At 39.6% G+C, this 21,152-nt stretch overlaps 1 protein-coding gene across 1 annotated transcript in view; it reads left to right on the top strand.

The window, feature by feature from the left end:
- The window catches only part of CDH7 (cadherin 7), a 243,380-nt gene that overhangs the window by 154,833 nt on the left and 67,395 nt on the right, over window positions 1-21,152 (top strand). The window contains exons 4-5 of the mRNA XM_088475996.1: window positions 3,931-4,098; window positions 18,919-19,106. Coding sequence (XP_088332122.1) covers window positions 3,931-4,098; window positions 18,919-19,106 — 356 coding nt within the window. The remainder of the gene's footprint in view (window positions 1-3,930; window positions 4,099-18,918; window positions 19,107-21,152) is intronic.

Below are 21,152 nucleotides of genomic sequence, written 5' to 3'. Positions count from 1 at the left end.
CTGTAATTACAGTATAATTCCAACTTTTTATAAAAAAATCTCATCACTTTACAATGCATTACTTTACTTTTACGAGTTTACTTACTTTTTCAAGTTCCTTTGACATTCACACATAGCCTGTTATACTGCTATTTTTTATGTCAAGAGGCTTTTAGTATGACAATCTTAGTCTGACAATGGTTTAAGGTTAGTATGTCTTTGGGGGAATTTACAATGCATAGGTCTAGTACTGTGCAGTATGTGGTTTGCGGGCTGAAAACTGAATTTACTAATGGATGGTTAATAGACTGAAAACTTAAAATACAAAAGAAAAATAAACAACACAGGCAGCGCTAATTGTAGCCATGCCCACTCAGTCTGTTGATCATATTAACAGTAATGGTGTGTACACAAGGTACGATTAAAATGCACAATATGAACGATAATGATATCGATCATATCCTTATCATTCATATCATGCATTTTTTGGTGCCTCCAACCCACCAACGACCTGCGATGTGCGGGCACATATGGACGAAACCAATATCGTCCCTCGCCTGTGCATGCAGGCTAACCTGGTCGATATTGACCAGGTTACTATAGGGACCTGCGATCATTGATCGCGGGTCGCTGGCCATATTTGATGATATATTGATCATCCAGCACACCCTGGAGATCATTCAACAATATTGTTATCGTTGACGATCGTCCCATGTGTATGCACCATAAGAGTCAGCTGTTGTACAACAAAATTTAATAATATTTAAATATACATATTATAAAAGAAGATAAATATACAATTATAACAAGAAAAAATGTACATAATAAACATACAAAAATAGCTATATGTAAGCAATGAAACAATACTGAAACTTCTTATATAGGATTGAATGGGAATGTATTTAAAACTTATCAAAAGTAAAGTCTTGTTAAGTATCGGGAAATGCTTAACTTATAAAGTTTCTCAAAAATGAAGTTGTTTACACATATGGTGATAAACTCCAGATGGTTCAATACATGAAAAGAGAATTAATATAAAGGTGCAGAATGTAACACTGTATTTCCTGGTGAGCATTCAAGTCCTAATTGACAGAGAAGGCTCAGGGAATGTCCAGGTGGTCCACAACTGAAAAACACTATTATTCTGGAGATATGTATCCCTATGCTGGAGACACAGATTTCTGAGACTAATCAGTATATTTGCGTAAGCCGCACTTGGGGATTTATTCCCGATGATCAAACAATGTGATCCTGCTAATGCCAAATAGAATAAGGCCGTACTAAGATATGAATACTGTGTGTAGACAATGGGGTATACATTCCCTAGCATGTTGCACAGAGCTACTGTCTTGCTGCTGGAGCTCATTATCCTAGCTAAGTAAGATTGTGTTTTATATTTTATTGTGATTATGTTTTTGATCGTGCAGCAGAACATTGACCAGTAATCATAGGAGATCACCAGTCAATGAGTACTAAGGAAACCATTAATTTGAAAGAGACCCACCCCTCTTTCTAAACTGGTTACCACAGATTTTAATAAATGCCAGTATGGGGGAGACCTTTCCCCAACCCTGAAGTCCATGATTTTTATGTATTGCAATGGGTTTTGCCTGATGATCACAATGATCACCAGACAATAATGTCTATGGGGAAAAATACTTCAAAAGATAGGACCCCCTTTTTCAAACATGGATATCCCCATCTCTCTAAGTGCCAGGGTTTGGGAGATAGAGTGACTTAAAGTACCTCCCCCCATCTTTGGCAATAACTGAAAGTTAAAAAAGTTGTGTTGGCATGCATGCTTCCTGACCTTTTTAGCACCGGTGGGAAGGAGATAAGTTAGTGGGAGGCACTTTGCTGTGGATAATGAGTGGGACTCATGATCTGTGATTTTAAGTTGTATGCGGATGACAAGATTCACTGTTTCCAATGGGGTTTATAGTTACAATAGCAATAGCAGATAATATTTTAGTTTAGTTTGCTACCCTAAAATTAGAGTATAATAAAGGATAATTCCAACTTTTTTCCCAAAAATCTTTTAAAAAGTTCACCACTTCTGTTGCTCCCCTGATCCCTCCCATGTGACCCGCTCTCTGCAATGCCGGAGTTTGTGAACAGGGGCGCCGAGAGTGTGGGAGCAGGTACTAATTACCTCAGGCTTGCTGGAGTGGGGGGGTTCATGTCTGCCACCACCCCCTCCCCCTTCCTGTCAGCAGCAGTAGTGCCCAGAACACACTGCTGTGTGCTGGGCTGCAGTGATTCTGTGCACAGTAGCAGTCTCATCTGCCCGCTACCAGATAGGAGGTTGGAGAGAGATTGCACTGATTGCGCCCCCTCCCCTGAATCTGCCTGTAACTGAGGGGCAAAATGGTGCCCCCTGTGCAGATAATAGCTTTTTTTTGGCAGATGGCATGGCCATGCCTCCTTACATTAGTTTATGCCCCCTAGCTATTACAGCCATGTCTGTGATGCAAACTGACCAATGCAAAAGAGACTCAATTAATGAATAGGCCATAAGCATAACACTGTTGATCCAACCTCCTGCTCCTACCATAGTACAAATACTGAGATTGTTACAGTTTGTTAGTCACATTTGGTGGAGCAATGATGGCTAAATAGGTGGGTCCAACATACAGTAACATTTGGGTTGCAGTCTACTTGAAAACCTTTGTGTATGGCAGAATATGAATTGCAGTAGTCCAGAGAAAGTCATCCCATAGGAAACATTCACTCAGTTCAATTAAGCTGAAATAAAGAAAGTGTTTTCTTTAAAAAGAAAAAGGAATTGTTTTGACTAGAACTTTGTATACTAACAAATGACAGAAAAGTAGATATAAATCAAACTATATAAGGAGGAGACAAAGTAATGTGTTTGTTTATGCACTTGAGATAAAATTCTAAATTATCAATATGAATTTATTAAAGAGTAGGTTAAAGAAATGCATCATACTGTAGTAAGGGCCTGATTCAGCAGTGCACGCTAGTACACTGCTGAACGCAGATTCCCAATGTTAGGGAATCTGCACAGGCGCATGAACAGTTCCGCGCATGCGCAGAACAGGTCTGCGATCCTGCTTGCAGACTGTCAGCGATTGACAGTCTGCTGCAATTTGTGGGCGGGAAGGGGGCGGTGATGCCCTTTGTTCCCCCGAAACGGTGGTATGACGCCGCTGTTGGGGGGGAGGGAAGAAGCCAGGTTCTCCATCAGCTGACAGAGATTTCCTGCGGCTGCCGGCTGCGTGACTCCATGGGTCACCAGGGCCGGCTGATATCCCACAAAATATCTGATGCTGCAATGGATAATACAGCTTGGATATGTAATGCCTCCTTTACATTACCATATCAGCACAGATGGAATTGCAGAGCTGCTTGTAAGCAGCTTTGCAATTCTGTCTGAAACTGAATCAGGCCCTAAGTACTTACAGGCAACAAAGCAACAAAAAAGAAACTCTCCAGCCTCTCCAGCTGATGTGATACTACAAGTCCCAGCATACCCTCCCACAGAGTAGCTGGTAAAGCATGCTGGGACTTGTAGTTTCACAAGAGCTGGAGAGCCACAGGTTGGCCAGGCCTGATCTAGGTAGTAATTTAAAATTTTCTTAAAAAAAAAAACACATCAGATAGTATAGGTGTTTTTTTTTGTAAGACTGAATAAGAAAATAGTCATGCTTACTTAAAGGCTTATCTTTTAAATACAGGTGAAAAGCCAGATAAAGTACATGTCATTTTAACCAGCATTTTCTACATAAGTTCATTATATATCTAGCAATACATTTTAATAATGTTATGATTTTTAATGTAGAAGAGAAATACACCTTCAGATATAAAAATACTAATCTCAATGTTCACATGTTATTTCAGCAAATAGCTACCATATTTTGATTCATATTTGGATAAACTCTAAGACAATAATATATAGGCTTGTGTCTTATTGTTGATCTTTTTTTTCAGGCATTATAAGAACAGCCTTACCAAACATGGACAGAGAAGCCAAAGATCAGTATCTTCTTGTAATACAGGCAAAGGATATGGTTGGACTAATGGGTGGATTATCAGGCACAACTTCCGTCACAGTCACTCTTACCGACGTCAATGACAACCCACCAATATTTCCCCGAAGTAAGTTGTAAATTAAATGTTTTTTTCTTAAACTGATTAATATAAAAAGATATTCAAATGTTTATATTAAAATTAAATTAGCTTCAGGGCTTTAGATAGTATTGAACATAAATAATTAAATGAAATAGGTTTCCCACTTTTCTACAATCACCATTCAGTTTGTGTTTTCCCATGTACTGCTCTAGTGCAGGTGTACCATTTAACCTTTATGCGGCATCCTTCTATACACAAGGATTTAGTAAATGAATGATTTTAGTAAACGATTTTCGTACATTTTTTCAAGGGAAAAATGAATGAAAATCGTTCACTAAAATCGTTCATTTACTAAATGTAATGAACTATTTTTTTAACTACAAACTATTTTTGCATATTCCCTTACTGAAAATCGTTGAGATGGTCAGTCTGACTGAACTACAAACTACAAACGTGAACTCGCATGAACGATAATCGTTCATCATTTTAACTCAGAAACTGATCGATTTTTTTTACGATTGAACGATAAACGATATTGTTATCGATAATCATTCAAAAAAATTGTTGTGTGTGTATGCACCTATAGTGCTAGCTGATTGAGCTGTTGTTGAAGACTTAAGGTGCATACACACCCAAAGATTTTTTGAACGATTATCGTAAACGATATGTTTATCATTCAATTGTTGAAAAAATCGTTCACTTTCTTAGTTAAAATGATGAACGATTATCGTTCATTCACGTTTGTAGTTTGTAGTTCAGTCAGACTGACCAACTCAACAATTTTCATTAAGGGAATATGCAAAAATAGTTTGAAGTTCAAAAAAAACGCTCATTACACTTTAAAAAATCTGACCGATAATCTGACAGAAAATCGTTCATAAAATCGTTGGTAACAAAACCGTTGTGTGTGTATGCAGCTTTAGCCTGTCATACAGATGCAGTCTGCGCTAGAATATGAGGTATGGAGTGAATTTACTGCTCATATTTATATTAAATAACTGTTAATATATTATAATGTTAATATAATTAACACTATTAGTGTTGATTAATGTTTATAAATACTATGAAATAGCTGTATTAACTTTACATAACTAAAGATTTCTATTAAGATAGATTTACACTGGAACAACATTTTCTTAAGAAAAGAAGACTATTGTAGTTTTCCAAACATGTACTTAAATTCTGTTTCAGAGGACAGTTATAAGTAAGTTCAGTTGATGTGCCCTAACTTCCACATAATCAACTTCTCATTACATCACAGTTAGAAATGTTTGAAAATTGCAAGATGACAATGAGTAGTCTTATTGCACCAAGGATAGGACCGTTCCACAGATATACTATAAGCCAGTCTCAGTCCTGCTGCTAGACTCAGGGACTTAAATTGCATAGCTATTGCCATCTTTGTTAAAGAGATATAAAGGTGCTGGTTGGAGAGACAGAAGGGTGCTAGCTAAAGAGTCAGAAGAGTGCTGGCTGGGGAGATAGAAGGGTGCTAGATGGGGAGACAGAACAGTGCTGGCTGGGGACACAGAAGGGGTGCTGACTAGAGAGACATAAGGGGGCTGGCTGGGGAGATAGAAGGGTGCTAGATGGGGAGACAGAACAGTGCTGGCTGGGGACACAGAAGGGGTGCAGACTAGAGAGACAGAAGAGTGCTGGCTGGGGAGATAGAAGGGTGCTAGATGGAGAGACAGAAGGGGTGCTGGCTAGAAAGACAGAATGGGTGCTGGCTGGAAAGACAGAAGGGGTGCTGGCTGGAAAGACAGAAGGGGTGCTGGCTGGAAAGACAGAAGGGGTGCTGGCTGGAAAGACAGAAGGGCTGCTGGCTGGAGAGACAGAAGGGCTGCTGGCTGGAGAGACAGAAGGGCTGCTGGCTGGAGAGACAGAAGGGCTGCTGGCTGGAGAGATAGAAGGCTGCTGGCTGGAGAGAGATAAAAGGGCTGGCTGGAGACAAAGAAGGGTAGCTGGCTAGAGAGACAGAAGGGGTGCTGGCTGGGGGGACAGATGGGTGCTAGCTGGGAAGACATGAGGGTAGCTGGTTGGGGAGACAGAAGAGGACTGGCTGGGCAAACACTGGGTGACTGTTGAGACAGACTATTTGGGGGGGCTCTATTGCCTATTTTGCCTCCGGGTGCCTGGTATGAAAACTTATGACACTGGAGGAGTTGATTTTTTTGCAGTATCAGTCGTCACCAGATAGCACACATGATAGGGTAAATATAGTTCACTATATATATATATATATATATATATATATAGATTGATAGATAGATAGATAGATAGATAGAGAGAAGTGAATATCGCTTGCACCAAATATATAGTTTTGATGTGGAAGGAGATTAGAGGATGTTTTATTAATGTATACATCTGAGCATTATGTTGGTGTTATGGACATCACAAGCTGTTTTCTGTTTGCTATAAGAAATTCATACATGGATATTTAAAGAGCCATTGACATCATTAAGCATGAATAATATCTGTGGGAGATCAATGTATGCCAGTTTTTGAGAAATTTGACTGATTTACCGGGTGTTATATCACCAATAAATACAAATTATAAAGCCAAGTTGGAGTTTTGTTTGGAGAGTGCCCGCTATACAATTGTGTATATATATATATATATATATATATATATATATAATGCGACAAAAAAAATCACATACACCGGATGAAAGTCCACGACTCAGTCCAGCACAGGAAGGTACCAGCTCCATACACCAGACTTGCAGTTCAGGTTATTAGGTAGTTCTTCAAATAGCATATGTAACAGCAGTACAGGTTCATATCAGCTCACAGTTGCACAGCAACATGTTAGTATATCAGCATAGCAGCACCAGATCATATCACAGGAACAGTGGCCCTGACATCCCACACCGAGCTTCTGGATGCTACTCACCGTCAGACGCCCCATTCTGTGCCCTGAGCACATTCTTAAAGGCTGATTACAGGTGCAGTTTAATTAATTAGATGATAACTGATTGAGACAACACCTGAACTTGAGCCTTCAGTCCTACTGCTTTTGCTCTGCCAAACCTGAGATATTTTTTATTATTATTTATTTATTAACATTTTTTATACAATGCAGCATGTTCCGTTGTACTTTACAATTTGAAACAACATTAATAGAAAAAGACTGGGTTGTAAGAGACAGACATAAAGGTAAGAGGGCCCTGCTCGCAAGCTTACAATCTATAGGGAATTAGGTATTGATACACAAGGATAGGTGCTACATATTGCAAATTGGTCCAGCCAGATTGCAGAGGTTCTTGGTGAGCTGTATGTTCCAGTCACACAGGAAAGCTGGCCTTGGGTCAGGAGGATGTGAACGAAAAGACTGTGTGAGGTTATGTGTGGACTGTGAGCAGTGATGTAATTAGATATGGAAGCTATGAAGGTTATGTGGGAGATTCTGGAATCTGATAGGCTTGTCTGAAGAGGTGAGTTTTCAGGGAACGTTTGAATGTTTGGAGACTAGCGGAAAGTCTTAATTTGCATGGGAGGGCATTCTACAGGTAGGGTACAGCCTGTAAAAGGTCATGTAACCATGAATGGAAGTAATGCATGGGGATGAGAGACGCAGATCTTGTGCTGAGCTGAGAGGTCGGGTTGGGAGATATTTTGAGATGAGTGAAGAGATGTATATTGGTGTGGTTTGGTTAACAGCTTTATGTGTGAGTGTAAGTATTTTATATTGAATATGGTAGAAGACCGGTAGCCAATGGAGGGACTGACAGAGTGGATCAGAAGACAATGAACGTTTGGCAAGGAAGATCAACCTTGCAGCTGCATTCATAATAGATTGTAGCAGCAAGAGTCTATTTTAGGGAAGACCTGTAAGGAGACTATTGCAATAGTCTATGTGGGAAATAATGAGTGCATGGATTAGAGTTTGTGCAGTGTCTTGTGTAAGATATGGTAAAATTTGGGCTGTTTTTTAGATGTATGTAACAGGATTTTGAGACAGATTGAATGTGGGGAACAAAGGACAGTTCAGAGTCAAGGATGACACCTAGGCAAAGAGCTTGTGGGGTGGGGTTGATTGTCCAGTTGTCAACAGTGATAGAGATATCATGTTGGTAACTACTATTGGCCGGTGGAAATATAATTAATTCTGTTTTGGATATATTAAGTTTGAGGTGGCGAGATGCCATCAAGATGAAATGGCAGAGTGACAGTCAGTGACATGGACCAGCACAGATGGTGACAAACCAGGGGAAAATAGGTAGATTTGAGTATTGTCCGCATACAGATGATGCTTAATACCAAAAGAGCTGATTAGTTTGCCAAAAGAGGTGGTATAGATTGAGAAAAGCAGAGGACCTAAGACGGAGCCTTGTAGTACTCCAACTGATAGAGGTAGCGAAGTGGAGGTAGAATCAGAAAAGCGAACATTGAAAGAGCAATTAGATAAGTAGGATGAGAATGAAGAAAGGACTGTGTCTTGAAGACCTAGGGATTTTAGTGTTTGTATGAGAAGAGAGTGGTCAACAGTGATAAAGGCAGCAGAGAGATCTAGAAGAATTAGAAGTGAGTAGTATCCTTTAGCCTTGGCAGTGGCCAGGTCATTTACTATCTTAGTCAGTGCTGTCTCTGTGGAGTGTTGGGAATGAAAGCCTGACTGAACTGGGTCCAATAAGTTGTAGGTATTAAGAAAGTGTGTGAGGTGAGTGCAGGCAAGTCTCTCCAGTAGCTTCGAGGGGAAAGGAAGCTGGGAGATAGGACAAAAATTTCAGAGAGAGTTAGGGTCAGAATTTTGTTTTTTCAAAATGGGAGTAATTACTGTATGCTTGAACAGCAATGAAAAGATACCAGTAGAGAAGGAGAGATTACAGATTTTAGTTAAGGGTGGGATGAACACAGGAGACATAGCTTTACTGATTTGTGAGAGTATAGGATATAGAGGAGAGGTAGTAGAGTAGGAGGATGAGAAGAGTGTAGATACTTCATCTTCATCAGTGGGGTCAAATGAAAAGAATGTGCCAGCGGATTCAGGTACTGTACTGTGCAGGTCACTGGCCAAGGAAGAGCCCACCATTTCATTTTGGATATTATCAATCTTGTCTTTGAAATAGGAAGCAAGATCTTGTGCACTGATAGTAGCAGGTGGGTTGGGTGAGGGAGGGGCAAGAAGTGATTTAAATGTATTAAAAAGTTGCTTGGGATTAGCGGCTTTGGCAGAGATGACAGATTATAAATATGTTTGTTTGGCATTATCTAGTGCATTACGATAAGAGAGGTAGATAGTCTTATATGTGAGAAAGTCACTTGAAGTACGAGATTTATGCCACTGATGTACTAATTTACGTAGGTGTTTTGTCAATTTGGAATGCCACAGTTGACATCTATGTCTACGCAGAGTGTGATGGGTAGCTGGAGCTACTTCATCAAGGGCTAATTCTATGGTCTGGTTCAGGTGTGATACAGCAGTCTCAGGAGAAGTGAACTTAGACATTGGTAAGAGCAATTGTTGCAGAGAGGCGGATAGTTGTTGACAATTAATAGCATTAATATCTCTGCGGGTTTAAGGAGGCTTGGTTGATTTGATTGACATTGAGGTTGACATAATGGAGGAGAGTGTGCAGGTGATAAGGTTATGATCTGAGAGAGTTAAGTGAGAATTTGTGAAATCAGAAACTGAGCATAGTGTGGTGAATAGTAGATCAAGGCAGTGGACCATCCTGGTGAGTAGAGGAGTCACTCCATTTGGAGAGGCCAAGAGATTAGGTAATAGAGAGAAGTTTGGAGGCATGAGGAGATTGTGGACTGTGAATCGGATTATTGAAATCACGCATGATGGTGGAGAAGTCAGAAGATAGGAAGTGAGGGAGCCAGGCAGAAAAATGTTCCAGAAATTGATTGGGTGGTCCAGGTGGGTGATATATAGCAGCAATGCGCAGAGAAAAAGGTGTGAAAGTCCTAATAGAATGTACTTCAAATTATGTAAATGTGAGTGATGGTACCTGTGGGAGAACTGTGTATGTAAAAGATTGGAACAGTAATATTCCTACTCCACCTCTTTACTGGTACCAGGCCTGGAGGTGTGGGTGAAGTATAGGCCACTGTGTGAGATTGCTTCAGGGGAGGCAGTGTCTGATTGTGTGAGCCATGTTTCTGTCATTGCCAGGAGTTTGAGGTTATTTGAAAGAAAGAGGTCATGGATGGATGTTAGTTTGTTGCAGACAGACCGTTCATTCCATAAGGCACATTTTAGTGTTTTGGAGGGTGATGGTAGGCATGTGATGTGTCTGAGGTTTGCTGGATTTATATTGCATTGTGATTGGGGCATGTGGGTAGGGCCAGGATTTGGTGATATGTCATCAGCTAATAGAAGTAGAAGGAGAGAGATATAAATATAGTTGTGGGTTTTGCCTGAAAGATTTTTATGGTGACAGGTTGTGGATGTTATTGTCAATTTATTAAGATAAGTAAATAGCTCATGTGTGTTCACAAGAGGGTAGTAAATTATTGAGGCTATAATGTGTACAGAGGGTTGAGCTGCAGGGAGAGTGCAGGATGTAATAGCTTTAGAGAAGATACCATGGAGTGAAATAAGAAAGAATAATAATTGGTACATGGTGATTTAGATTAAAAAGTGAAATTCTTAGAATACTACATAAATATAATTGTGATTTAGAAATTACCTTCTCTTAGTTGTTGTTCAATGCTTTTTCAATTGTTTTTTTAACTGTTCAGTTGAATACTTTGTGAACAGGATACTTCATGAATGGAAAGCACAGTTAATTCGAGCACTGCTCTCTTAGATCTGTCTATGAAGATATACTGTGGCTGATTAACACTGGCTACATCTGAGACATGTCGAGCTGATCTAAGGTGTTACATTGCCTTGTGTTTGACTATGTAAACAACAGCCCAGTATGCCATCATAAACTATGCTTCACTAAAAATATCTCAAAAACAGGTAATGACTATTGCAGCCATTTAGGATATCACATACATTTAAATAAGTTTGATTGAATAAAGTTCACAGTATGAAGATAACTGGACATTCCATATTCACTTCATGTGGAATTATGCTGACCCTGCCACAATATATATATATATATATATATATATATATATATATATATATATATATATATACATATTAGGGATGTGCAAGCTCGGATAGGTTTGAGTTTGCATGTTGAGTTCGGATTTTTTCCTCCAAAAAAACGGGACTCATAAAGAGGCAAAACGTCATCTTGCATGGACAAACATCATCATTCCTGGACTTGTCCAGTATTACGTTTCTACCGGATTTACTGTATACCTGCTGCGGTCCCTCCTTAATACATTCGGGGAAACTTAATATTTGTGGTTAACCCCCGAAAACAGGTGTTTTAGGGGATTAAACCCATCCCTCCATTCCTGCAGGCAGCCCCATCCCCCATCGGTTTCAATGGGTGATAAAATGCTGCCAAATTTAAGAACATCCGGAATGCGATTCATTCCTGATATTGGCCCCGCCTATGGGCTACACTACGCATAACGGGCGCTTTCAGGGATTAACCCTCAAATATTTAATGATGAGGTGCTAGAGATTTATTTTTACCTAAACGTTTTCTGTTGCTGACAAATACATACTGATGCAGGACAAACTCCCTTTCTGTTTTATATGAAGAAATGGAAGCCAGTGTTTATTTGTTTTATGATTTTTTCAATATTACTGCATTTTGATGTTGCAGTTATGCTCTGGAAATTTAAAGGGAACACATTTTTTTCCCTTCCCTATGCGCCCCATATAGAGGAAGGGAGGACAGCAAAATAGAGGGAGAAAGAGAGAAAACAAGAGAGTGAGGGAGAGAGAGAGAGAGAGAGAGAGAGAGAGAGGGGAGAAAGAAAGGAAGATAGAGAGAAGTAATGAGAGAGAGAGAGTGAGACAGAAGGGGAGGGAAAGGGAGGGAGGGGGTGAGAGAGACGAGGAGAGAAGGAGAATGGATAGGAGGAAAGAGAGAAAGGGAGAGAGAAGGAGGGAGGGCGAGAGGATGGGATTGAGTGCATACACACACTGACCTGTTTCAGATTTGCAGTATCATGCAGGCTTTTGATGGGGGCAGACAATTCACGGCATTAGTCCCCCTCCTACCCATACACCTGCAAATTGCGGCAGTGTGCCAGTGAGGGGTCGGGGCTTCCATCGACAGCCAGCACCCACGGTCCAACAGTGACTGTAATTCCTGCACTGTCACTGTTTCTGTTTGCTGTCGGGCGCTGGCCAGAAAGAGTCTAGAGTGGCCCTGAATGTATGCGGCAATGTGGGGGCCCCCAATGTGTGGGGACCCCCGGATGATCGACCCATCCGCCCACCTATAATCCATCCCTGCATCATTCTCAATGATCTGTGCCCCTTGACAAGGTGGATGGGCAAACATTTTTGCCCAAACATGTACTAAGAACCTCACTTATACCTCATGTTAATTGTAGAGTTTATCAGGATTATCTTTTCTATCATTGTTCTTAGTACCTAGAGTGTGTGCCTGCATTCTATGTCCCCTGCATTATACTACAAGTCTCAGCATGGCATCACCTCCTATTATGTTTAAAATTAGGGTGTACTGTCCAAGCCCCCCTACCCCTTACTGTTAAGGAGTGACCAGAAGCAGCTATAAAATCTTATTAGAAGGAACTTTCCAATAATACAGCCAGGTAGTGAGGTTTATTTAAGCTACTTTAGAAGAGGCACATCTGCTGCAGAACAGTTTCATTTAATCTCTACTATTCTGGCTCCTTTAGTGCTGAGTCTGATTAGTAGAGATTCCACAGCTGCACTCAGCAAGACCTAATATGAACTATTCATTCTACTACTTTAAAACAAATTGCAGTTGTCCTATTTGATATTTCATCTGCCATCATACAATGGATTAGAACTACTCAATCGGACTGTAAGTCAGTCCTTGTTTATTTGCATTATATTGTAGAGAAGAAAATGAGACAAAAGGTGAACTCTTTAAATGAGTTTAACATGGTAGCTAGTGCATATTTACACTAAGGGGGGTATTTACCAAAGCTGAGAGAGAGATAGAAGGGCAAAATTTACTAAGCGGCGGATTCTAAACCCCAGCGGTTGGATGGCAGTTTGATGATGGATTCTAAACCACGGGGGTTTGGCGGCGGTTTCTAAATGACAGCCCTGTTCTATCCTATTCTAAAATGTGTTTTGGATGCGGTTTTGCAGCGGTTTTGGCCTTAGTAAATCTGCGTATAGCAAAACTGCCACCAAACTGCCGGGGTTTAGAACTCGCCGCTTAGTAAATTTCGTCCAAATTGTGAGAGATAAAGTACTAACCAATCAGCTTCCAATTTACATTTTGCAGCCTGTGTTTAAAAAATGATTGCTAGGAGCTGATTGGTTGGTAATTTATTTTTTACAATTTTATCTCTCTCCCAGCTTTGATAAATACCCCTTAGGTCTTCACATTTAGTTTCAAGCATGTCAAAAGCACATTTTTGGTGCCCCTATGATTAAGGCCTTAAATATAACTTCTAATGTATATATAATTTAAAACTACATGTATACTCAAGTTATAGCTATTGTATATTTTGTTGCCTGGAAATCTACTGTAGGCACTATTTATAAAAGTTTGCCAATCTAAACTTTTAGCTGCAGTATGGTAATCTGTGATGAAAACTTTTGTTATAATGGATAATGGACTTAGTTGTCACTAAAAGGTCAAGATGAAAATACTGAATTCTGCATATGCTTTTGAAATAATCCTTGATAAAGAACATACTTGCAGGGATTAAAAATAAAAGGAAAGACAGTGCTAACAATGATAGTAGAGAATATTGAAATGCAGATGAAAATGAATGTTAATGTGATATTAGGAAGTGCTGTGAGAACTATTGTAGGTTTTCTGAAGACTATTCAATTCTTAACAACTGAAATAATTAGAAAAATAGCGCTATTTGATATTTAACAACAGCTCTTACATAGAATTTCATAATATTCATTATTGTGTTCCATAATATGAGATGACATCTTATAAGATTGTTGCATACTGTAATATTAAAAGTTTCAAGTCATAAAGCCCAAGATAATTTCACATTGAAACTGAATACATTGTAGCTGAATGCAAACTTTTATATATCTGTAGTGCACCATTTTAAGGGCAATGTCCTCTTATAGACTTTTTTTTCCAGGAGAGGGAAGTTCTATTTAGCCTTTATTAAAATATAAATATGCCATGTGTATGGATACTTTCAGGAACTGCATATATAGAACAGCTATTATATCTCTGGAATGTATTAAAAAGCTTACAGATTACACTTCCATGCATAATCGAGAAACGGCCTAACAAAATATATGTTAGAGATTTTAATAAATATGTCTAGCCTGCAATTATACATTATGGCAAATGTAACCTCTCCCATGGCTTGCTTTGCCATTCTGAGGAATATTAACTTTTCTTAAATAGTTTATATTATCATCTAACACAGTAACTGACATACAGGTTCAAATGGTTTTGACTAAATCTGTCTTAATAGTTAATTGTTTTTTTTTTTACGTTTCTTATTTCACTTTAAAATGGCTACCTAAAACATACAGGAACCACCCTTCATGTGACATCATAATGTCATAGGATAAGTGCCGAGAGTATTAAAGCAGTGTGATGGGTGCTGCAGGAGCGTATTTATAATGGGTGCAGGGGGGGCCTGCGCCGCACACCCTGCACCCATATTATACTTACCTCTCCGGAGTCCCACATCGGCGCTGATGTCTCCAATGTAAAAAATGGCTGGAAAATGGCTGCTGAGGCCATTTTACCATCGTCTGCACATGGGCAGTACAGGGAAAATGGCCGCTGCAGCCATTTTCTCGGTGACCTGTGCATGCGTTATAGACTCTGGGCACACTTTAGTGCTCAGAGTTTATAAGTGTGGCGCTAGCCACGCACTGCTGAGTGGGCTGCCAGACGGGAGGAGGGTGCCCGTGACGGAGACTGCACATGGGCCCCCTCCTCTCTAGAAACGCCCCTGAGGTGCTGGATGGGCCCTATGCCTTAACATGAAGTGGGTTGCCTCTCCAGACACCCTAAAGGTGGAAAAGGGTGCAGTGAGTGCAGAGACTCTGCTCTGGGAGGTGGCATTAATCACACACCCCTTGTTATGGCCCTGACAGCAGGTGATCAGTTATTTGATTCTATACAGATGTGTCCACATACAGCTATTATTATATGGTTCCAAATAGCCCCACAGACAATGCATATCACCACAGACTTTTTTTTAACAACTATGCATCTTAGTCTAATTCCTAATGCAACCGACTCCCAACATGAGCCAGGAGGGACAAAATGCTCTATTCCAGGACTTCCCATTTATTGTTTATGATTGCCGTCACCTGTGGTGACCTTTATTATCAATTAACTTTCGCAACACAGGTGACGGTATTCATAAATTCAGAGGGATGTCCAGGAATAGAGCTTTACATCCCTACTGGAATGGGTATGTTGGTACAGTAAGTACTGTATAACTTACTGTAGTGTAGCAGCACATTTGTGAAAGTACAGTATGAGTAATTGTTTACACTGGTGTAATGTGAAATACTGGTCCTGGCTTTGAAAATACAGGGGACAAATGATATAGGGGTCCCCTGTAATTAGCACAACCAGCACTGGGCTCAGCCGAGCCAGTCTTGATTTTGGTTATACAGGGGACAAAACGTGTAGGAGTCCCCTGTATTATCCATAACCAAAACCAAGCTCTTCCTAGTGGGGGAGTAATGCCACAACAAGTGGAACCCTTTCACTGGGTTCAGGGCACCCCAGGCCTGGGCTCCTGGAGCAGTTGGCACTGGGTTGTTTGTGTAAAATGTGGTGCAAATGGAAGATGTAAAAGTATTGCCTTTTGCTTTAGAACTACAGGTACCAGCAAGACTCCCCCACATGCTAGTACTTAGAAAACCACAAGTACCAGCAGGCGGGGCATTACGGGCCCGCTGGTACATATCTGTACATGTAGTTCACCTGCAAAATAAATATTACAATAAACACAGGACACACACACCATGATAGTAAAATTTTATTAAAGCATACATGCACACTCACAATCACTCATACCCACCTACAGTACTCTAGGTGCATTTGAGTCCCTGAACCCTAACACCTGTTGGTGCATCTGACCCGTCTAAGCTCCTGACGCTGAGAGTGCATCTGAAATCAGACACTCAAGCTGCTGCACTCCATAACTGTATGGGTGTGTCATTGCAGGGTGCAATGTAGTTGTGCAATGCAGTTGTGGAGCAATGTAGTGCATTCAATACACTACTGCAACATTACTGAACAGGAAATCATATGGTCTTATTTAAAACTGAGGTTGCATTTGAGTCCCTGAACCACAACACCTCTGGCTGTGTCTGACCCATCTAAGACTCTGACGCTGAGAGTGTGTCTAAAACCCGACACTCAGACCCCTGAACCCCATAACTGTATGGGTGTGTCATTGCAGGTTTCAGGGGAGTTGTAGAGCAATGCAGTGCCTTCAATACACTACTGCAACATTATTGAACAAGAAATCATGTAGTCTTATTTAAAACTGAGGTTGCATTTGAGTCCCTGAAACCCAACATCTGTGGGTGCATCTGAGACTCGATTAGTGTGGGATGGATCCACCACTGTATTTTATAAAAAAAAATTATAGAGGAATGAATCTAAGGTATTCATGATTGCAAAATAATATTGGGCTGTGGTGAGATTTTGAACCCTGGACCATTGCAACTTTATTACACTTCTTCTACAGCCCTGATTCCATGATGAAAATGCTGTACTATAGTGTACTGAATCACATGTTCTGTCATACAATCATCGGGCGGTAATATAGAAAATGCATTGGATATCAGGCGCATGCACAGTGTAGTTTAGGAAAAGTGACAACTGGTGGAAAAAAAGTTGTATTACACATTATGACTTTTTCCTACACCACGCTACATTCTGTTGTGATTAATACTGAAAGGCGCTACTCAAGGCGTCTTGTGTTGCATGAGATACAGGGCCCGCTACATGGCATATGGAGCAACAAACTAGCTGGGCCCATCTGTATATTTAAGCTAACTGTATTCCCTCCTAGTGGATACATTTTCTACTACAGCATAGACAGTGTAAAGGTTAACATTACTGCCTCACAGCATTGTGCATTCATGGGCTTCCTCTGGGTGCTCTGATTTTCTCCCACACTACGAAGATATAGTAGTAGGTTAATTGGCTACCAACAAATATTAACTCTAGTGTGTGTTTATGTGGTAGGGAATATAGATTGTAAGCTCCACTGGGGCAGGGAATGATGTGACTTGCCAAATATTCTCTGTAATGTGCTGTGGAATATGTGTGCACTATATAAATTACTGTTAATAAATAAATACTACATCCAGTATCACTGCTGTGCACTGCTACACACTTCTGCTAAGAGGTTATGGGACCAGCAGTCTCAAGTTGGGATGTAGTTCAGAGAACGGTGGCCGGAATCCCAACAAGGGAGTTAAGATAGGCATCAAAATACTGACACCTATCTTAATCCTGATGCCAGAATCCAGGAGGATGCATGCCCAAATGAAGGTAAGCCGGGGCGCACGTAGTGATAGCCGCGGGGTGGGGGAGGGTTAGGTTTAGGTCAGTTAGCAGGGTTAGTGTTAGGTTTTGTGGGTGACGTTAGGGTTAGGCACCCCTAGGGGGGAGGGTTAGGGTCAGGCACCACGGGGGGGGTTAGGTTTAGGTACTAAGGGGGGAAGGTTAGGATTAGGGTTAGGTATGAAGGGGGGAGACTTAGGTTTAGGAAATAATGGGGAGGGTTAGGGTGCAGGGTGGGGAGGGTTAGGGTTAGGCTACATGAAGGGAGGGATAGGGGGAGAAGGGGGAGGGTAAGTATACTTACCCAACCCCTGTTGGGATACCAACCATCTGGATGCCGCTGTCGGTATTGTAACAGGAGGCATCCTGACAGCCGGAATTACATACCAATACCCTCAAGTTAATAGGCTCTAGTTCGCCATACACCTACAATACTCTGCTAATAACTACTGTGCAATGCAAAAAATATGCTAAAAAGTATATAAATCTAGGTTGTGCATGCAAACAGGATAGGTGTATGCGGACAAATCTGTATGTCATGTTTTTCTTATATATGTTTTATTCCAAAAGTAACCAATTTTATTTTATCTTTAGGTTGTTATACATTGCACAGCTATGAGTTCTTTATGGTCTGATACTCTTGAAATATCATTATTGTATAACATTTCATTACTTGAACATCATTTCTTTCTATTTAGGTTACAAGTAGGATTTATATGTAAAATGGATTATAATCTAGGCTTGGTTGGTCTTTAACTGAAATTGAATGTGCACTTGAGAAGAGCTAAATAATATTTGCATAGGAAACCATTGAGTATTCCTTTAATATTACTCTTCAAAATGATAACTCAACCATACAAAGCTAAGAAGTGTTTAAAGTGACATTGTATTCATTATATTGATTTAAATACAGTGTCTGGATCAACCATATGATATCTCATTGCCAATATATTATAATGTCTTCTAATGGCAATGTTACTTTTATAGGGAAGAGAATCACCATAAAACTATATATTTCTCTAATTCCCTGAAATCTAAGAATGCCAAATATTTGTACATTTCTTTGCTGTAAGTTATAGAAGAAGGTAGAGCATGATACAGTATTTCCAAACACAGTTCCAATCTGAAAATTGTACAGATCATACGGTTAGAATAGAAAATAGCCACCCTACAGGTGATATTTGTCATAGAGCCTGGGGACAGCGCAGGGTAAATGACATTTATAAACTTTATATACCAAGAGATACATAAATGTTAACATTTTGATTATCATTCTTTCTTCCTTCAGAATCTGATCAGTATTATGTTCCTGAATCTTTGCCTGTTGGCTCAACAGTAACCAAGATAAAAGCAGCAGATGCTGACATTGGACTAAATGCAGAAATGGAATATAAGATTGTTGATGGTGATGGATATGGAGTATTTAAAATTTTGATTGATAAAGATACCCAAGAAGGAGTAATTGCCATTCAGAAGGTATTAATATGTTTGTTTAAAATAACCCAACAAAATAATATAATCAAATTTACTAATCATAGCAAGCTGTCTTTGGGGGAGATGCACTAAGCCTTGGTGAGAGATAAAGTGGAGAGATAAAGTGGAGAGATAAAGGGGTCTATGTACTAAACCTTTAAGAGAGATAAAGTGGAAGACGATAAAGTACTAAACACACTTAACACAGCCTGTAACAGGACAGTTAGGAGCTGATTTGTTTCTCATAGGATCTCATAGGACAGAGAATAATAATGATGATGACATTGTTACCCAATCTATCACATTCTCCAAACAATGATTTATATACATGAAAATTGCTTGAGTAAAAGGAACAAATAAACTACATTAATTAAAGAAGTATGGAATCATGCCATAGAGACACATATATGCAGTAATAATCCCACATGTGTTTACCCATCATAAATTATCTTGATACTGTATATACTAATTAAGTGAGTTTCAGCAGAGGCAATTCTTATGGGAAAAGCATACAAAAATATTCAAATGTTATGCTTTTCATTGGTATACAGTTTATGTAAATCCACAAAAGTACTATTTACTTCTATTTCTACCCAATAATAGCAATCTTCATTACTTTTCCCAAAATGCGTATATGCAGTTAATTCCACTCAGCCCCTAGTGAGCGTATGTCTCAGTACTACTGTAAAACTGCAAAACAAATCTAAATAATAATGATAATACTATAATTGGATATAAAAGATTATTTCCCATTTTCTGTTGAGAAAGCATACATTTTCCACAGCTGATTAATCAGATATATGAGTTAGAGTATTTTTCTCTCTAAATGTCACCTGTAATTACTTTTTACAATTTAGTCAATTGTTATCACAACAGATTCTTATAAACTGTAGTCGGCAAACAAATAATAAAAAAAGCGCTGATTTACACCCAGCTATGAAGAACATATAGGCAATGGTAGACTGATCAAATTTAATAGATCTTAAAAAGTTGTTTATTTTGAGCATATTTTTTATTTAATTGGCAACATGGAAGAAAATTGATGTAAAAGCAATTACTTGAGTCATATTGTTTTTACTATCAAACGGAATAACTCCATAAAATGCACACCTTCATTTAACTTTCTTTACAGAAGAAGTGTGACTAACTATTAAACTTTATATTATTGAAGCCTAGCAAATTTAGCACTTCATAAACCATACAAGCCCAGGTTGTTTCTCAAGTGTATTTGTCTTCTATTCATGAACTGATTGACAACTGGCTTTATGTATGCAACTTTGCTAAAAGTATCTGTTCAGGCATTAAATCTATTTTTTTTAATTCTGTAACAGATATCAGTTTACTTTAATGATTATGAATTCCAGCTATAAATTTCTGTTTAGTTGTTTCTATAAGCTGAGTATTTTTGCTGCCTTCTTCTGTCCTATGGCCAATCAGGAGAAAGTTATACCTACTTGAATCCACATATTCCTTGCCCACGCATTGACTTATCACTATGATATTCTGGGTGTGACTTGGATAAGTATTTACAGATGTACTTTGCTTTGTTCCTGGTATTGGGCACAGGGAGGCCATTGGATGAAAGTGGCTGATGGTTTCTGTCTGCACATGCACCCCAATAGTTACTGCACAGAGATGCAGAACCATGCAATTTCAATGGGCATTTCTGGGTTTAACTGTGGGGATGGTAGCAATACGCAGGCATGTTGGTGTAAGCTACAGTACTACTGACACCGGCAGCCTAGTTGGACATTTTGCTCCTGCTATAGGGCAGGTGCAATGTCTGATGCTTTGGCTAATAGTTGCAGTAGCTGCTACGACAAAAGCTGCAGCTGATACTGCGATAGCATCCCTCTCTGAATCACCCCCCATTGTTTGCCTGCTATTGGCCATGTACTTTAGCTTTGAGCCCTTAAACCTGCTTACGTCTACTCATTTCGTACAGTAGACTGTACCTGATTCTGAGTTGCATTGCACGCTGACACGGCTATGGCTAAATCTTTAGACATACTTGCGGTGCACAATCAAAATTTGCACAAGCCCTATGGC

This window comes from Taudactylus pleione, unplaced genomic scaffold (genome assembly GCF_031769625.1).
Source record: "Taudactylus pleione unplaced genomic scaffold, aTauple2 ptg000179l, whole genome shotgun sequence".
NCBI lineage: Eukaryota > Metazoa > Chordata > Amphibia > Anura > Myobatrachidae > Taudactylus > Taudactylus pleione.
This window is presented reverse-complemented; position numbering and strand designations above follow the sequence as displayed.